Raw genomic sequence first — 20,485 nt, 5'->3', positions numbered from 1 at the left:
AGAGATTGTGTTTAGAGAAATCAGTGTGACCTGTGATTTTTTTTAATTACTATTATCTCAGATGAGGCAATTACGCACAAATGGGTTCAAACAATAAATACCTAGGCATAAAGCTGCATTTGAACAAGAAGAATAAGAATACAAATGACCAAAATAATGAAAATGTACTAAAATTTAATCATTCATATCATTCAAGCTGGAAAATTATTTTTGACAGGAAAAGACAAGAAGCAATATTAGAGTTGGTTTAGTATAATATATTTGAACTTCAAGACATAGAAATCAATTTTTATTTTTCCCCACTTTCACTATAAAAGACCCATTTTCTAAAGCATCATTATGCAATAGAAATGGAACCGGAATATATTATGGGAAATATGAAAGCTTTATGACTTCAAATACAAAATAAAGTCACTTTAGAAACATGTTATTTGCTGACAAGGAAATCCATTACTGCTGGAAAAACAAAAAAGTACTGAGATTGGTCTACTATTGTTGACACAATTAAAACAGAGAACAGCAAAAGGTTATTTATTTTTAAAAAGGGCATACTTCAACAGTTTCGCTTGCAATATCTATAGTTAGACTGACGTGTGTCCATGCTGTTTGAAGATTTAGGTATTTATACAACTAAAGTCAATTTCCCAATGTCTCTGAACACGCAATTGCAAGGAAGAAATACTGCAGTCTCTCCCTCGTTCCGCTTTTCATTTTCAAAAAAAAAATAATTTAAAAAAAGACTGTGGAGAGGATACTGAGGGGCCATTTCAGTAGGCCAGAGTTCACGACGGTTCCGTCATTAAACAACAGCAAAAATGAATCCAAATAGTTCTCCGGGTTGACTGATATAAAAAGCTGAGAGGAGTCTGAGCGAGATATATTGAAATGTCTTTTTCCACCTTGGTAGGTAACAAATTTGCTTCGCTCTTCTGACATCGTCTTTAATCGTTGATATGGGAGGTGGGGAGGGGGGGGGGGTTGGAATGCTGGCACGTTCCAATGGAGCAACAGTTCTTCATTACAGCATTCTGCAGGCGGAGAAAGGGAATGTGTTACAGCAGGAATATGTAAACGTACAAACATTACAGTGATGAGGACCGACCATTCAGTTCCTCTACTTCCTCTAGGCTCATCAGGAAGCGTATACCAATTACAGTAATGATCATGCTGCTTTCAAATTACATTCTTCTGCATCCACATCAAGTCTGCCCAACGTCCCATTTTTCAAGACACAAAGTCTCAGTTTCCTCATGTTTGTGATCCATATTCTATAGGTTTAGAGAGAAATGACTTACTTTTTCCATTGAATGTAACCTTGGGAAACAGATCCCCCCCCACCGCTATTCACAGGCCAAACCTACATGATCCAAGCTTGTAATCAAACCTACCGCTGCATTAGGCATCACTGGGGCAGTGCTGCCCCCTGCTGGATGCTTTAGACCTTAAGCTTTGAACCTTCAAAAGCTCCCTGTACGACAGAACCAGGACCAAGGTAAAACTAAAACTAGCCAAAACCAAGTGGTTAGGGTTCGCTTTGCGGTTCCATTTAATTCCCATTTACACCACTTCTCCCACCCACTGCAAGGCACAGCCTATCAAAGGGAGATTAAGAGATACCTTTTTTGGTAGACGCTATCAGAACAAAGAAACAACACAGAGCAAAAAATGAAATAGTTATTCTTGGAACTATTTCTATAATTTCTATTCTAAAGTTACTGAGAGTATAAAGTATTTATCTTTGACCTGTTCAGAGATTAGCTGCTAAAATAGATTCTCATATCTTGGCAGGACTGCAAGACTGCGTACTATTGATGTCAATAGAAAGCTGCCTCCACTCTCACTGCCGCTTTCCAGGTCTGCCTTTGCCCAGCAAAGTGGTGAGAGAACACTTTTGCTATTATGGCTGAACTGAAAAGGAGCTAAGCACCCCTTTTTCCTCTGGTAAAACAGTGTTCACAAAGTTTTTCCATAAACAACCAAATGGCTCCCTTACGTTTAGGGCCAGCTAGAGATTTTCAACACCAGCAGGGGCTGCTAAACAGTCTTTCCCTGGCATGTAACACAAGCAACTGTAAAATTTTATTTTTTTTAATCAAAAGGCGATTTACAATTAAATGGAGATGGAGCAGGGTGGAGTCAGGAAGCCTGATTATGTGTTGCTGGTTGAATACTGCTGGTTAAGCACCACAGGTTCACTGCTCCCCTGTAGTTGTACTCCTCATGCCATCCTGGGTGTTGAATGAATAATGTTGGCCTTAGCACATTTAGCAACACCCCAGGCCTCTGAGAAGCACCAATAACACACAACAGAACACATCAGACCCCAGTACTGCCATTCTGGATCTGACTGAGGTAGGAGGACACATTACACTATTCATTTATCCACTGGTTAATCAAGCATGAGTGACACAGTCTACCTTTTACATACTATCTAATTATTCAACTGGGTATTTACTGATGCACTTCTAATTAAGTACCTATAACAGCAATGTAAAAATTCTTTGAAGCCTGGTTCCTGTACTACTCCTGTACATAGGTCACACAGAAGGCTGGAGGAGCAGACAGGCATCTAAATGCAGCCATTAAGCCACCATTAAAAGTGAAATGTGGATGTGACATTGGGTGTAGCATAAACTACCATGTCCATGCAATTATTAACCTGCTCCAATAAAAACAATGCAGACAATCCCTCATTAAGAACATTTATTCTTGCATTTGTCTCAGTAACTCATGGAAAGGCCTGATAGTGTTTTTACTGCGTGTTCTGTGTCTCTGAAACAAACAGCGCGAACAATGAGGTCTCAAGCTGCACACAGTTGCACTGTGCCACCAGCAGATGGGGTAGTTCCTCTCTATTTACAGTCAGGGACACATTTTTTTCACAGAGGTAGCATCACTGTGTCGATCAATACATCAACTGATCAGCTCCTGAAGACTGCAGCTGTTTTTGCAGATAAATATTACACCTGAGGTCACAAAATTCATTGTAGATCACAACTGTGATAGAAAGTTAACTCGTTTAAACCCGGGCAGTTTTTTTTTTACTTGGCCACACCAGGCATACACCACGCCAATGGCCCTTAAAAGGCAGTAATGACCACTGACGTTATTTTTATTGGCATTTATTGGCATTTGGCACTGACCTTGAGTGTGGTGGACCTAGGAGTTCAGTTTCAAATACTTAAGATTTTCTTACCCCCAGGAAAAAAAAAACAACCAAAAATAGAATTTAAGCTCCACTGAGATAGAGATTATTTCTTACAGCACTGCCCTAGGTTTCCTGTTTAAAGATATAGGTGAGCTCAGAAAAGTGCTGTGTCAATGTGCCCAGTTTCTGCAGGCCGGTACTGCGCAGGGCTCAGGTCCTGTCCCTGCACCCACCTGGCTCAGAGCTGCTGCGAGAGGGAGCCTTAGAGAAGAATGCAGGTCGATTTCTTTTTCGCCTTCTTCTTTTCCACTGGCGTTTTCCTATTTATCTGTCTGACCAGGTCGTAGAAGATCTGCAACACAACGCAACATGACATCAGTGACTAGAGAACATGCGCACCAGTGACCGCTTGAAGATGTGCCCACAGAAATAAAACTACCACACTGGACTATATGATGTGCTTGTAACATTGTCCAATGCTGCCTGAAGGGCTGAAGGGCTTTTCAGTCAAATCAAACATGCTGGAAAGAATAATGCTGCACACTTTTGTTAAGTCGGCTGTGTTTCGCCCCTGAAGCGCTTACGTCGAGAACGTTGATCTTGGACTTGGCCGAGGACTCTAAAAAGGCACAGTGGTTCCACTGTCGGGCCAAGTTCTGGCCCTGCTCCTTCCCCACCACACGCTCATCCTCCAGGTCACACTTGTTCCCCACCAGGATCATGGGCACCTGCAGGACGGGGCCACAGAGAGAGAGGGTGAAAGGAGAGATAGAGAGAGAGACAGGAAAAGAGAGAGAGAGGAAAAAGACAGGGAGGGAGAGAAAGAGTTCATAAAAATGGTGAAACTAAATCTATACCTGTGAAAGTAGTCACCTATTTGTCACCAGCACTGTGACATCAGGCAGAATGGCTTGAATGATACTACCTTCAGTTTCACAGTCCAGATGAACCCAACTAGTGGTATACATACGCTCAATATCCCACCTTATCATATTTTTAAAAAGTTAGAAGTATTATTACAACTTGCTTAGACAGCAATGGGAATATTAAAGAATATTAAAATGTTTAAACTACAGCAAGATTAGTCAACAAAGTAAAGTGTTCAATTTTCTTGTCTCCTGAACACACCAAACTTAAAAGATGTCCCTCACAGACACAGCAGACACGGCGTAATGAAACACCCCTTACTGCTGACAGCACCGAGTGGCACCATTTCATGCAACAAAAAAAAAAATATCCAGCTTAATATTTCATATCGCCTCTCTCGCAACCCCACACGGTAAAACACAAAGACTTCTCCTGATTGATCTCTGCATTCATCTCCCTCTGTGGCTGTGACGGAAAGGCCACTGTGCCGGCCTCTTTAAAGACAAACAGATCAGTTCCCAAACCGAGTCCCGGAGACCCCCTCCGCTCCGCACTCCACAGCGCGCAGCGGTGGCCGTCAGTGCGGGAGCTCGCGCCACATTAATAATAACCAGGCCAGTCAGCACTCCTGTCAGGCACTGTCTGCCTGTTTCCATTCCTCAACCGGGAGAGGGGGAAGAACACAGGCACACACATACACCAGGGCAGCCTGATCTGGAGGAAAGGGAGGCGGGAAGAGTGACAGAAATGGACAGGGGGGAGGAAGAGTGAGCAAGACAGTGGGAGGGAGGAAGAGTGACAGAGAGGGCGGGAGGAAGGAATAGTGAGGGAAAAGGTGGGGGGGGGGGGGGGGGAAGAGAGAGAGAGAAGGTAGGAGGGAGGAAGAGTGAAAGAGATGGACATGGGGCAGAAAGAGTGTGGGAGAGGGTGGGAGGAAGGTCAGGAGAAAGTACGTGAAAGTAAGAACATGGGGGGGGGGGGGGGGGGGACAGAAGGGGAGCAGCGATAGGCAGTGGATTCAGACTGGAGAAGGATCTACAGATGGGTGTCAAACAGCATAATTCAGTTGTGGGCTGTCCTGTGATACAGACTCCAAAAACATGGTCACCCATAAAAAATCTTCTCAAACAAGAGTAGGATTTTCTGAGAGAGGCAATTACAACCACATGGTCAGCTATCAGGGAGACACCTGAAGGTTTTTAAAGCACTCATATCAACCTGACACCCACTGATGTTTTAATGGTTTCCACATCTTTCCAGCAGTGTCCAAAGAGCTTAGAATCACTGAACTAGCAGAGCTGTGCCGGCCATTAAGGGAAGGGTAGAAAATGCACGTTCCCCGCAGCCGTAGGATAAAATCAGTTTCCTGCCTGTGTCTGGTTCACAGTCATTTCTATGCTCCAGCTGCTGTGTGGAATGACATGCCAGAGACAGAGAGAGAGAGGGAGAGAGAGCAAGAGATTTGAAGAGTGACAGCGAAAGAAACTGTGGGAGAGAGCGAGATGGCGTGAGTGCATGAGTGTGTGTGCGTGTGCGTGTGTGAGAGACATTTTAACAATCCTTTATTTGGCCATAACAGAGAATTCATAAGAGAGTATCAAAAGAAGTTGGCATTGAAATTCAGGATGAAAAAAGAATGACCAGTCAGATCAAAGATAAAAAACAAGTCCTTTCCCTCTAAGGAGCGGACTGCACCATCAAAAAACCATGATCAAACCGTAGTAGTCATAATCATTCCTAGTCCTGGCTTTGACCAGCAACTGCCGTCCTTGACAAGACAAAATTATTTTTCCATTTTGCCATCCTTGGTTGACCCAGCAGAAAATTAATCAATTGGCATTTCCATTATTTTGTTCTCCACATGGCTAAATAAATACTCTTCTTGAAATACAATCAGATCTCTCACAGCAAGAGAGAGACAGCAAGAGACGAAGGTCTTGATGTTTTGCACGGTATGGTAAGCACAAAGGCACTTCTTATTTACGGAACATCTGAGTTTGTTTAGACTGGTTTACTGGTACATCATTGCTAGCTTGCAAAAGTGCTAAAACCAAAGATGCCTCCGGAGCCAGCATTCACTACAGGGTGACAGCACAGGATCTAATAAAGGGTCAGTAACCACTCACGTGGGCGGGGTGTGGGCAGTGCCCTCTCGTGGGCGGGGCTTAAGGATGTAGCAGCCAGTGCCCTCCCCTGTGGGTGGGGCATGGAAAGGTCAAGGATCAGTACAGCCACCCCAAATTCAAACGATCACCCAATCCTAGACTCTGAGCATAGGCTCTCTGGGGGCAGAGTCAAAACACAGGCAGGTATTTACACTAAAACAGGGAGAAGCCTGTCCCTCAGCATTACTGAGTGGCATCCCAGCAGGCTTGCGCTCACCAGGAGAGAAAAACACCTAGCGCTGTCCCCTGTATCATCAGCGGGATTACCCACAAAGACCATTGTGGAATTAACCTGAAGTTTGCTGGGGGAAAGTTGGTGAGTATGTGAAAGTGAATGCAGGGAGGTTGTCTTGGAAGACATACATTCCACATGAGGAGCATATGGTCCTTTACAAGCTGACTTACACGTTTCACACGTCTAACTGAACACCCTCCCTTGATTTTATCTCCTCATAAAGCCACCCATGGTGCCTCTTGAACCTTTAAGACCTGCGCAGCAGATGCCCTTTTCCGGATCTTTTATTTGATCTGAAACTAACTGTGTAACCCCTGTCTTTTTTCTTTTTTGTTCAGGTTGGAGTAGCCAGCCACAGTAGTTTTCCCCCGGTTTACGAGTGTCAGCCCCTTACTTGCGCAGACCGTCCGGCCGCCTGGAGCTCTGAGCCCTCACCGCAACCGCGCATTCTGTTACGCTGGAGTTAATGGGCCGTGACATTCCCTTCATTCAGTTAGACAGGGGCCTGACTGCGCCACTCCACCGAAACGCGTGCTCAGCAAGCATTACGTCTCGCTCAAACATTTCCCTCCCGGCCTTCGGGCTGCCAAAGCACACCCTGCCGCCCCCTCCTTCTTGTTACCGGGTTCTGCCCACAGGGGCAGTGAATCGTCCCCCAGCCAACAGGTTGGAGGGAAAGCATCTGCCGAACGACCTCCGACAGGAAGCACTTCGGACAGGGCCCACCAATGAGACAGAGGGGGTGGCGGCGAGAGAAAGCAGTTTACCCATCTGTACGAGGTTCATTCCACGCCAAAGAATCCAGCCCAGGAGACCGTCCCTCTCCTCTGTGGAGAACAGCTTAGCTGCAATAACACTCCACGCTCTCACACCAACCCAGGGTCACAGGGAACAGGCACAAGGGAGGAGTCAGAGAACTTTGGCCCGTATACCTCAGCCTGAGTCAAAGTTCAACAGCCAAAGAGCGCCCGGAAAACTGTATATCACTGTCACTTTCCTGACAGCTCTGACACACTGAGAAGCTATGGAAAGCAATGATTGGTTACCTCGTGCAGAGTGGACAGGGTTATCGGGGCTGAGGAGACACCCTCACATTTCAGGTCCAAGGCATCATCAGTTATTCCCCAGACTTTAAAGTCACCTACAAATCAGCCTGACAGTCCCTGACTAGCCAGGACTGGCGATTCTTTGGGATTAATTACAGAAGATGTTCCACTGCTCAGAAGAACAGCACCACTTTCCTGAGTCTGCATGGGGAGCCCAAAATAAACACTCTGCAAGGCAGTAGGAGCGTTTTTGCTCTCATTTCCTCAATCCAGGGTAAATAAAGCATTTCCCTGTAGGATAGGGAACACAGTGCTGGAGGTCTTTTCGAATGCAGTTTCAACAGGGGCTGCTGAAAGACATAATTTAAAATACTAGCCAACCCAGGTACTCCTGTTTGTATTCTGGCTTCTGTGTAAAGGCCCTGTAACTTTCCTTGGATGGATTTTCAGAAGAGTTTGCATTTGCTTTGCTTCCTTTTTGGATAGCAAAGTGCTGGCAGTGCCTTTCCTGCTACAGAGCACACTTCACGCAGATGCTCAAACAGTCCCCAAGCTGCACCACCCTGCTGTCTGATTGGCTCAGCAGGTAAAGCCTGCCAGAGGACACTCAAACAAGATCCTATGCATACAGTGTGGGGAGACAACTGCACACTCTGCTCATGACCAAACGGTACGGCAGACCGCACAAATTTTGAGAGCCAGTGGCCTGCTCATCTATAGTTGGCTGTGTCTGTAGTGGCCTCAGTTTCACTTAAACACCCTCAAATAAGATAACATTTTTTTACCCATAAATCTTTCACATTTACATAGCTGATATTCAGACCGAGTAGAGATGGCGATTTACTCAGATGGTATCAACACAGTAGTCTGGCCCAGTTCAGCTCACCGTCGACCCTAACGCTGACTCTAGATAGGAGGACGTAATGTTGAAACTGATCTAGGACCTATAGGAGAGAACAGGCCTGAGGAGAGGGGGAGACTCACGTCTTCTGTGTCCTTCACTCGCAGGATCTGCTCCCTCAGGTCCTGCAAGTCGTTGAACGTCGACTGCGCTGTGATGGAGTAGACCAGAGCAAAGCCCTGGCCGTTCTTCATGTAGAGGTCCCTCATAGCTGTGAACTGCTCCTAGAGGAGACAGACGGAGAAGGCGCCATTTCAGATCACCTCCCACCTCCTCTCTCCATCCCTAGACCTGCCTTAGATCCCGGAGTCCTAAAAATTCAGTACTCAAAGAGCACTCCTGTGGCAGGCCTGGCTAATCTCTGCAGAAATTGGGGACGTTTGGGTGATGGCAACCTAACAGCACAATGTTACCACACATTACCATTATCAACCCTTTATCATCAGCTGTAAAGTTCAACCAACCTAACATGTTCAAAAAGACTTTCATATATTTTCATATAAACATTCATGGTACTTATTTTTGTTGCTATAATTCTACATCTTATAACATTTAACTTTTCTTGACTCTTATGTTCTTATGTCGCCCAAATGCTGAAGGATGTTGGCCTTTAAAAGGTGAAAGTGAGCGCAGCAGTGGGGTAAGCGCTAGAACGGGTGGGGTCCACTTACTGTCCCTGCTGTGTCCAGGATTTCCAGCATGCATTGCTGCCCGTCTACTTCCACTTGCTGTAGGACAGAGAGAAAGAGATGGGGAGGGGTCATCATTACAGAACAGGTTCTGATGATGGGGGATGTCTGGTTGTGTGACAATCACAAAAGTAGAGGCTCTCCCCTCAGCAGGGGGGATAAACACATACCTTTCTGTAGGAGTCTTCTATTGTGGGGTCATATTTTTCCACAAAAATTCCCTGTACAAACTGGACTGTCTGTAAGAGAGGGGGCAGAGGAGACAGGCGATGAGCTGAGGGCGGGGCTTCATCTCTCGCCACCCCTCACGCCACACATACAGTACCAGTCAAAATTTGTTGTCACTATTTTCCACATTTTAGAATAATAGCAAAGACATCAAAACTATGAAATAACAAAATGGAATTATGCAATGACAAAAATGTTAAACAAATCAAAAATACCTTATATTTTAGATTCTTTGAAGTAGCCAAAAAATATTTATTTTAATTTAATTTTTGGAAAGAAATTCATACATAGACAAATATAAATGGTGAAGTTGATGCCTAAGAAATTAATTTCAAACATTTAAGCATAGGTCTTTGGATCAAAATGTCTTTGAATGCATCTTAATCAGGTGTCCAAAATTCCAGACTGTACGTCTGGTGAGAGAGCAGCTGGCACACTGCGTTGCCATGACACTGAGGCAGCACTGTGTGCTGTGATGACAGCAGACATATTGAGCCACAGTCATACAAAAGGCCCCCCAGTCAGTGCAGACAGGAAGGGAGTAGACCGCCACTGACTGTGTCACTGGAGACTCTCATCCAACATCCAATCAGACGAGGCTTTGACTCACGACTTGACACTCATCTCCGAGACACACACAAAAGCATGTGGATACACAAACAGAAATATAAACACAGGCACAGGCACAGAAAACGCTTTCATTTAGAGGATGGAAGGAAGGAAAAGAAATCCTTTCCAGCGTCTCGGTTTGTGTCAAACGCAACAGTGAGAGACGTGTCCGGGCTCCAGCTGGCATTGCCAGCCCGCCCCATTCCCTGGGCAGGGAAGTGCGGGCATGTGCACGGGCACAACCCACAGTGGGGGGGGGGAGGTGATACTCACCAGAGCGGATTTGCCCACGCCTCCTGAACCTAACACCACTAGCTTGTATTCACGCATGGTGGGGTCACTTCACCAAACAGCCCAGAAGTCTGCAAAGGAAGAGAGAGAGGGAGAGAGGGAGCAAGAGCAAGAAGAAAGAGAGAGAGGGGGAGAAAGAGAGGGACACAGGGAGAGAAAGAGAAGGAAGAAGAGGAAGCATGAGAGAAGAAAAAAAAAGTGGTGGGGAGAGAAGGACAAAGAGAACTGTTAGAATCATTCATTCGGCAGACTGACTGACTGGCTTGAAAATCGCACAGCAATCTTTTCCAACAGCGGGCTTTCGCCCAAGTCCAATCAAGCGTTCGCACATTGATGGGAACACCCTTACGGGGATCAGAGGGGAGGGGGGAGGAGGGCAGGGAGCAGGACGCATGACCTCATAAAACAGAACCATGTGTCTGAGCTGGGTCTGAGGAGGAGGCACATGGGCTGCGACCGGCCAGCTGGAGCTGTGTGCGGCTTGCGTGTCGCGCTGATGTCATCCGCCCTTTCATATCCGAGTCGCGCATTAACGCCTGTCTCGTGTGCAAACCTGGTCTGCATTACAGTTTTTATTTCACATGATTAAAAACACGTAGAGCGGGTCCCAGTGACGTCTGAGTCACATCTGCAGAGTGCAGGGAGAGGGGGGGGGGGGGGGGGTGGGGGGGGAATCCATTCCAGTGTTCACAATTAACGCTAATTAGTGTGCGTGCTCTGCGCAACTGATGTAAGCACTGAACCCTGTTCCATGCTTCAGTTTATTAACTAGGCTGTATTTTATGATACGTTAATGACTGATTCTGGGTCAGTTCAGCTGAAACCCTGGTCTGCCCTGATCAAACGCAGCACGGGGGCAGTGTGCCACCTTGGCCTCTCTGTGAGTGCAATGAGTAAAGTTTGTGAGAGATTATACACAACCGCTTCCTATAGGCGGGACAGCAAATATACAGTAGACTGTATTAAAATAACCATTGAACATATGAAAGTAATAGCCACTTCATAGTACTTGCTGAGGTCCGTAATCGAGTCGATGTGAACCCCAGGGAAAGCTTTAAGCTACGGTATGCTTTAAGTCAACGGTCCTCGAAAAGGACCACAAATATAATAAATGCAAATAAATTATATGAAATGAGTTTCATGGGTCCAAGCAAAACACTTTCCCTGGGTTTTACTTTCTCAGAAAAAACCGCCTTCAGTGCTCAGGTGGTCCTCTCAGGCGCCTCTGCTTAGCACTAGCCTGACGCTGGAGGCCAGAGTTTTCAGGACATGTGGACATAAATAATACATGGACACTAATCTCTGGCTGTAAGAGTTCCCCCTCAGCCGGAGCGAGAGGGGAAATCGATACATATACACACACGTGCACAGCCCGCCCACCCCCCCCCCCCCCCCCCCCGCGGGCGCTTCTATACACGCCCAGAGAGAGATGGATTAACCTGTCGGTTCCATAGCAAGAAGCAACTTAGAGACGTGCACTTTCGGATGTTCAAGCCGCTGGGCTTCCGTAAGCAGCGAATGGAGTGAGGGTTCTGAGGTGCGCTGATCTGGTCGGGCATTAGACTGTCAGCACGTTTTCAGCACTCCTGGAGGACTTGAAAACTGAGGCTTTTTTCCTCAGAAAAAGCACCTTTGTGGTGCAAGAGGCAACAAAGGGAAAAAAGATATTATTTCTGCCCAAAGTCTGTCAAAACTGCAGAGTAAGTTCAGTTATACTGTGCTATATTACTTCTTTGCTCAGCATGGACCTTCATCCACAGTCCCAAATGAAGCCTGCATTTTGCATATCCATTTAATGCAGAAAGATATACTGAAACAGCTGAGGATACAGCAGTGCCCCACCCAGAAATCAAACTTGGCTATGAGTCCAGTCCCCTAAGCAGAACACTGCATGCCATCTTGTATCCAGTATTAGAGCGAACATGAAGAAATGGAAGTGACCACCCGGTTTCACGTGAGAGAAGCAGCCGACTGCTATCACCGCAGCCCAGACCGGGCTGAGACACTTCCGAGAATTCCCATTCCGGGGAACTATGATGGGTGAATGGAAAAAAAAAAACCCTTCCAGCTCATCCCTGCACTCTCTCTCATACACGCGCGCACACACGCACACACAAACACACACACACAAGGCCATATAAGGGCATCTCTGTGTGAGTGAAGCCCTTTCGCCACCTGCCTGCTGCATTAGACAACTTCTCTCGTCTCAAAAACCTCTCTCTAACCTCCTGTTGCTGGAACTAATAAGGACAGGGAGGGCAGGATAGCATTCTCATAAACAGCGTCTCCCTGGGAGTTATACACCCCTGTGGTTAGCTGCTCTACCCCACCCCACATCTTTCCCCCCTTTCTGACACACACACATACACACACACGTCACAGCTTCTTTCAAAATGACATCACCCATTGATTAACCATTTTTGGAGGGCGCGTTTGTGTCTCCATGTAAGGCCGGAGAAACCGGAGGGGAGAAACAGCATTAATATTTAATGATTTCATGGGTTTTAGAGATTTCACAGAGATTCCGCGTTCCGGCCACGGGTTAGATGGAAATAGCTGGGGTGAAACACAGTTCAGCTTTAAACTTGCAAAGTTTCAAGTATCCAAGTAGTGCAAAGTATCCAAAAACACAGCCAACCTCCCTAAGTTTTACCCTCAGAATAAAACATTCGCTTGCATCAACAAACAATTAATGCAATAAACGAATAGGTTTCATTCCAAACGAAGAAGGAGCCGCAGATGAAAATGTGTCTGTTTGTCAAGTTACCACGAAACGGTATGTGCTGATATTATTACAAAGCGTGCCTTCCACTGCATTACAACGGCTGTTTCATCGCTTTCCATCTGAACTCGGCTGGTTTTTGTTGTTTTTTTTTTTTCTTCGAAAGAATGAAATTAATCATTGGGTCTCCACCCAGCACTTTGGGAGCTGAACTGAAGTGGTCCCGCTCCTCATTCCAAAGACATGAAGGGTGTCCCGGGAAAAAGGGGGGGCTCATCCAGGGGTCACACTCCTCAGTGGGAGGCTGTGGGTTGGGGGGGGGGGGGGGCTGAGGTAATGCTGCCGCCCCAAAATATCTGCGCTTTAACCCACTGGCTCCCAAACACGGTGACCTGGCGAAATCTGCCAAACTGAGCAACAATAGCTTTTATTATTTACTTCATTCACGTATTCTTTTAGGCTTACCATCAAACTTTTGTATTCATAATATGATGTTCAAAGGCTTTTAAACTGTGCATACACCCTTCGGTTCATTTAAACTTTACGTGCGAAAACCTTCAGGGATGGGATGGGCGGTCTGAACCTCGGCTGCCATTGTCGTGTAAATGCCAGCTTTAATACGCAGACGTCCCCTGTGCAGAGGTGCTGTGGCACAGAGAGCAGCACTCTGTTAGCTCTGACAAGTTTAGCTGTTTAAGCCATATATACCAAACACATGCTTGCATCTGTCCACTTAAATGACATCCGTGAGGACAAGCAACTTTGCAGTTGTGAGCAAGAGCCATCGCTCACCTTGAAGCAGACGGCGATGGGCCCACAAAATGGAATGCTTTTTATAAACTCTATTAAAATGAAATGCGTAGATCAATAGAGGGTTTGTTCATATGGTTGACTCACTGCAAGGAACAGTCACATGACTGAAAAAGTCATAAACACTGGCCATTGAGCTCTACCAACAGCCTCAGAGCATGACTAACCCTTCAACAGGCTCAAGGTAACACCCTCAGATCACAAGACTTTTTCTACACTACTACGGTCCCGTTTCTCATGATTTGCCCATAAACAGGACAACCTCTCCCTGAATATTCCAACCCACCACACAGACGGACGTTCGTGTCCACATGATGAGCAGTCTGTTTCCCGGGCAGCCAGTTGGTTTGCCACTGACTTTGCAGGGGCGCAGTCTTGCCTTTTTCCTTTACACGAGTGCATATTTATGTGTCGCCCTGAACCTGCAGTCACACACTGAAGAGCCCATGTGCATCTCCCATGGAGAGCCAAGCACAGATCAACAGCAGCATACCATCCGGCAGGACAGAAACTTCAAAGCCAGGCGGGGTCACGTGAACGTGGCCTACCTGCCCACCGCCAGGGTCTACCCGCAGATGCAAGGGGCCAAATGTCAGCGAGACAGAGCATCAGTCCTACTGTCTGACAGAAATCCCTCACGGAGGTCAGCTCTGGGGGTCGCTAGCACTGGGGCCAGCTGTTTACCAGCACGGCCACCCGCTAAGCCAAGTCAAACCTGAAGTTGCAAGATCCACTGCTTCAGCTAGGCTCAGCCAGGCCTACTGGCCAGTAAGCGATCACAAAGGAAGCAGGGTACAACAGCCATTCGAAAACTGGCAGCAGTTGGCAGCTGTTGGTGACCTCAGCACACCAAATGATAAGCACTCTTCCGCTAAGCCTGTGTAATAGTCGTGGAACGTACAAGTGAAAGAGCATTCAGGCTAACCCTGTCCACCCCTGTTCTGTGGCAAAATTGCCCCGTTCTCCTTCTACAGCATCTGAAAGAGAGAATGTCTGCTTTTTTTTTTTTGCTCTGATATGCATCTTCCTGTATCCAAGCACACTGGAGCTTAGAGAGAACTGCTTAGAATCTGGCTAACAGTGTACTCTGACTGGATATTGAATAAAACAAACAACACTTAATCAACACTGAACATACTCACCTTAAAATGCTTCACCCAGAACAGAAATCCAGGAAGACAGAAACTTTTAGAAGCGAGAAACTGCAAGCGTTCACTAACTAGCTTCAAACACCTGAAGAGATGATGTTCATTTATTTAGCGAATTAATGAATTCAAACACAACCACACTCAATGAAGATACAGCTGATCCACCACTGAACTGCCAGATGCCTCATATAAGGTGGACTCAGCAGTGTGCCCTGAATCCAAGAACAGGTACTTGGGTGAACTGAGGTACCAGAATCCATTCTGATGCGGAGCACGGCTGAGGCATGGGAATTCCACATGCTGGTATACAGTTGTGCCACAGTATGAGGTCAGAATTCACCTAATGCGCGCTCAGGGGGGGGGGGGGGGGGGGGGGGGACTTTACTTCAAACATCTAAGGGGCTGTCTATGTGAGAATGAGAGAGGAAAAGTGAGGGGAAGAGTGGGAGAGTGAGCAAGAGAGAGAGATACATAGGAAGAAGGAAAGAAGGAAAGAAGGAAAGCAAAACAGAGATGGACAGAGAAGGAGAGAGGGAGAGAAAGAGGGCATACCACACACAGCTTTTCGGGACGTATCACATGAAAGTGAAACCCACAGGACGACCCCCATCACGGATACGGGGTTGTCCCAGCACATACATTAGCTGAGCTTCAAAAGGAATCGCAGGAAAACATCTGTCATGTCCACCTGTACCAGCCACTATCAACACAACAATACAAACACCACCACCCCCAGCGTCTGAAATGAGAGAGCACTTTCCTCCGGATTTCCTCTCTTTTCCAGCTTTCCAAGGTCAACTCAATTAATAGATTTCTCCCCCGCGGTGGCACAGCGTAAACAGACCTCACACTCAGGGGAGGAGAAACAGAGAAAGTAAGTGAATAAATAAAACAAACATGCTGGTAATTAAATGATTTGAACCGCTGCACTCCCCTCTTATTGATTGGCCTTTGGGTTCCCACGATCCTGCGCCAATACGGAAGAGTTACTGGGTTTCTCTTCTCCTTACAACATGCCCTGATGCAGGGCACTGCAGACAAAGCATTTGGATATACCCTGTACATAAGTCATCCCTTAATACTCTGTGTCAGAGTCTAGCTCTGTGCTCACAGTCTGGGTGCATAAGTCACAGAGTCTGGGCACTTCGGTCACAAAGTCTGGCTTAGGTCAAAGGAGGATTTTTTAAATTTGTTCAGCCCCTTTTAGGAGGTTTTAACTCTGCTGCTTAACCACTGATATCTAAGCTGGGCTCAGATGCCCTCAAACAGTGCCCCCCAACCCCCAAAGAAAAAATGTAATTACTGCCTTTAAATCCTGCCCTGGAGAACTCCGGGATGTATGCTCAACAATGGCTGAAATTCTCAGACACAGGTCAGCCTTCTCCCTGTGTCCCACAGATTTTTCCCTCTCCACCCTGCTGCATACCTGCAGTTCCAGCTGTTTTACCCTGTGGGGCAAATTCCTCCCAGAATTCCTCTGCACAGCTCAGCTTACAACCCCAAATGCCAACAGACTCAAGGAGTGAAATGGTTTTGCAGAGCTACACAGCAGTGCTGTTGGGAAGAGAAGGGCCAAGCTGAAGGTTGCAGAGAGTTCGTTTCAGCCAGGCATTACCTCCCGTCAGCTCCTCAGAAAAATATGTCCTCACGCCTGAGCTGAAGACCCCTGTCAATGTGGATTCTCTACACATTCCTTTCATTTCTCTGATAATGCGGTGAAGATGATTTCGGTGAAGTGGAAACTGCCTGCCTGTCTTATTTACAAAAGCCAACTCACACGGGGGAGCTCCAATCCAAAATGCTAGACAGCCCAGGCGTCCCTCCAAGTAAAGGAATGGTCATCGCAACTAGACCACAAGACCCCATGGACAAACAGACAAGGGTAATTTTCACATGGCCTCTGCCTCCTCCATCCACAACCTAATGGTACACAACACTCATGTGAACCACCACTGCGGTGAGTGTCCACAGAGGGAAACGCGCTTGGTGTGCCTTAGAGGCTCGACAATGACTCTTGTAACTGAATTTGATTCACGTTCAATTTCAGCTGGTTCAATTGATTCTGCACTCAGAAGATTCAGACAGTGACAGACAGCCTTTTTCCTCAGACCGATATACCACTGTAGCTTGTCAACTTTTTTTTTTTTTTTTTTTTTTTTTTTTTTTTTTTTTTTAAAGAAATCGTTGAGGTCACTGGTCGGGTTTGTTCATTTTCCCAGGGCTGCCTCAGACCGCGTGTGACCACTGAAGTCTGGGATATGTTGGGGTCACAGGCGCTGGCAGTGCCCCCAGCCACTGCCCGCCACTGGCATGAACTCCAGCTGTGGGAACAGAGATGCACAACCACGGTGGGACCGTGAGGCGAATGGGGCGGTGCCCCGTGAACCCAGAACCACGTGACACGCGGCTCCACTTTCACTATCAGGACAAAGTCACAACCAGCCATTACCCAGCCCTGATGTAATTACAAGACTGATAACTGACACATCAGAAGTTGCTTTTCGAAAAGAAATGCACAAGAAATTGCCCAGCTGCCAACTCATTGCAACATTGCTGCAGTTGCAGTTGTGTTTGTTTCAAGTAAAAATATGTTGACAGTCCAGTCCTGCAAATGCTGGTATTTTGGGGTCTCTGCTGCTTTCTGGGATCTCAGAGAACAGCCAAACTTTAACAAGAATGAAGTACTCGCCTGGCAACGCATTCAAGGACAGAAACTGAAACCATTGCCTGGAGTCACCTGGCATTATTGCAGATTCAAGGACTGAACTGGATGGAATTGACAGCACATTCCATAGAGAGGGAATAGTGTACCTCAGAGCTCCAACACCCTGAAACACCCTGCATATGGACACACACACACACACACACACACACACACACACACACACACACACTTACTTACAGGACAGATACTGAACACAGCTGCAGTGAGCGCTACTCCAGCCAAGCCCCAAGAAGTGTTTGCACAGCAGGTGTTGTACCCGTTACAGCCAAAGGGACAGGACACCCTTCAGGATCAGGCCACTAAGGAACCAGGAAAAGCCCTTCCCTCCCTCCTATCTGTCCTCTCACCTCTCTCTCTCTGCTACACTGGATAACAGCCACATCTGTTTAACAAGCCTAGGTTTGTTTCAATAATCACTTCAACACAATTAACTGCATCATGCCTTATGCATCAAAGATAATTGCTCACAGTCACAAATTGGGGGGGAAAAAAACATATTGTTCTTTAAAAACACCAATTATGTTCCATTGTAGACTTCAAATTGACAGCGCTTCCTGTGACAATAGAGGACGCATTTTCTAATTTTGTGTATGAGTAATGAGCTGAATTCTTTTTCCCCGTCTTTTCAAATGACTCTGATGTTGGCAGCAATAATTAATATGCTTCCAATGCATCTCTGCAGCCTACTGAAAATATCCCTCTATCTAAAGGAACGTTTGCAAATGGGCATCAAACACTGGCTACAACAACTGCCTATTGTTTCATCCCTCCACTAGATACAGTGGTATTATTCCTTTCAAATAACCAAAGAAATGTGCAAACAAGTGATGGTCTTTGCCAGAAAACAATAGCTATAACACTGAATTACGACAGCAAATTGGATGAAAAAATAACAGTCAATTATGTGTAATTCCATTTAGAATACTTGAGGTCCAAACAGCTGCAAACCAACAGCCTGATTTCAGCAAATCCGTTGCCAAACTGACGTCATTTCATTCTGTGACTTACTTTCACAGCAGAAGGCCTTGACCAGAGCAACATATGTACATTTTTAACATATTATCCAGTTTAAGTATTTTGCTCATGGGTGTAACGGCAGACAACCTGGGAACCGAACCCAGGAGCACAGCTCAGGCTCCATATCCAGTAAATCACTCCTAATTCAGCAGAGGAAGATTTATCACAAGGAATTAATCAAAAATACAGGTCATCACAGTAAACCATATATAATTACTGCAACATGGCCCCTTCAATTCACATGAAATACACATGCACATTGAGGTCAAGGAAGTAAAGGAAAGGAAAATTCTCTTTCTGTGGGTCACTGATTACAAACCTTATGCCTTATTTTTAAGAATGCCTCTTCATTTCTTAGAATAAAAAGGTTTTTCCCCTGACCATAAACCACAAATCAGTTCAAATGCCACTTTGCAACACAACACACCTGAGTGTTAAAGAATGTACACAAAATGGTAAATGTATATGTGAGGGAGAACCTCCACGTTTCCCCCAAAACTGCTGGGTAAATTGTGACTTGATGAATTACATTACATTACTGGCATTTAGCAGACGTTCTTATCCAGAGCAATATACAACAATCACAGGATTTACAATGTTATCCATTTATACAGCTAGATATTTACTGAGGCAATTGGGGGGATAAGTACAGTGCCCAAGGGCACAGCAGCAGTGCCCCCACTGGGAACCAAACCAGCAACTTTGCAGTTATGAGTCCTGCTCCCTAACCTAACTAAGCTACCACTGCCACCGCTGCTATATGCCTAAGGATTGCTGTCTTTCCATTTCCAACCTTGTAAATAACTGAGCTCATGGACCAATTCCATTCCATACAGGGTAACAGTTTAATTGTCAAGTGATAATTGTCTTTGTCTATGTGAACCAGCCCATTGGTTAATGAGCCACACCTGCCATATTAAAGGCCTGTTAAATACAGGTGTGTGGCTGGAGAGCAGAGGTCTTGCGTTTTTCAGCTGACTGTTTGCGGTTTCGTTTGCTGGTTTTTAAAATGTTTTGAACGTTTGCTCGCTTTCTTTCTGTTCTTTTGTGAGAAGTGTTGCTTCTCTTGCAGCTTCTCCACAGTAAGCAAGGTTACAGGTGCCCCAATGTTACAGGCGTCTTCCCAGCAAATACTGTGATGTAACACTATGCAATGTGATCTCATGTAATCATAAGGCTGGGCCATTGTCATTGCTGGTTAAACTGAATATTCATTCCAAATATCCAAACAGTTTGCCTCTATAATGAACATGTGTTGATCGCACACATGGTACAGAGTTGGATACATAACAGCACACTGGCACAAAACAGCCAAGATCCAAAATCCAACAAAACTTGTTAAAACTGCTTTGGGCATGCCAGAAAAAAACTGTAATCTTATCGATTTAGCACATGCGCTGCAGAGAGATGGAATTCCACTTTATCGTCTGTGCGTCCCGTCCCGCTCTGGGCAGAGGGCTATCACCCCTCTCTCCGGGGCCAGCAGGCAGAGCTGTCACTGTGCTTGAGTCAGCACGCTGTCCTGACAGACGGGCTTCCTATCTCCCCCTCACAGAGCCGCCGGTCACACAGACGGGCGCCAACAGGAGCGCAGAAAGCCGGAAACTTCGATCCGTTGGCACGAGGATGGCCGACACCCCTCCCCCACCCCCCACCCCCCCACCACCACCACCACCACCACCACCACCAGCACCCGCCTCCCGGCCCCACCCCCTGGCTCTGCGATGTCTTCCTCCTCACCCATCACCAATTTATGTTCGACTCCCTGGTCTGTGTAACTGCTCATTAAATTAAGAAGAATGGATACTGGATCCCTTTGCCTTAAATCTGTCATTTTATAATCCCCTCCCATACCACCACCTTCACCCACAGATGAGTTACATC

The 20,485-nt window shown here is 46.2% G+C and overlaps 1 protein-coding gene across 1 annotated transcript in view; it reads right to left on the bottom strand.

The window, feature by feature from the left end:
• Positions 1-290: 290 nt before the first annotated feature.
• Positions 291-20,485, bottom strand: part of LOC118778670 (ras-related protein Rap-1A-like) — a 35,774-nt gene continuing 15,579 nt past the window's right edge. Inside the window, exons 2-8 of the mRNA XM_036530290.1 lie at positions 10,162-10,250; positions 9,222-9,290; positions 9,034-9,090; positions 8,446-8,586; positions 3,733-3,876; positions 3,382-3,500; positions 291-1,028 (exon numbers count right to left, since the gene is read on the bottom strand). Of these exons, the coding sequence (XP_036386183.1) occupies positions 3,411-3,500; positions 3,733-3,876; positions 8,446-8,586; positions 9,034-9,090; positions 9,222-9,290; positions 10,162-10,218 (558 nt within the window). The 5' untranslated portion in view covers positions 10,219-10,250 and the 3' untranslated portion in view covers positions 291-1,028; positions 3,382-3,410. The remainder of the gene's footprint in view (positions 1,029-3,381; positions 3,501-3,732; positions 3,877-8,445; positions 8,587-9,033; positions 9,091-9,221; positions 9,291-10,161; positions 10,251-20,485) is intronic.

The sequence above is a fragment of the Megalops cyprinoides genome, chromosome 6, assembly GCF_013368585.1.
Source record: "Megalops cyprinoides isolate fMegCyp1 chromosome 6, fMegCyp1.pri, whole genome shotgun sequence".
Classification (NCBI taxonomy): domain Eukaryota; kingdom Metazoa; phylum Chordata; class Actinopteri; order Elopiformes; family Megalopidae; genus Megalops; species Megalops cyprinoides.
The sequence above is the reverse complement of the archived record's forward strand: the minus strand, read 5'-3'. Positions and strand labels throughout refer to the sequence as shown.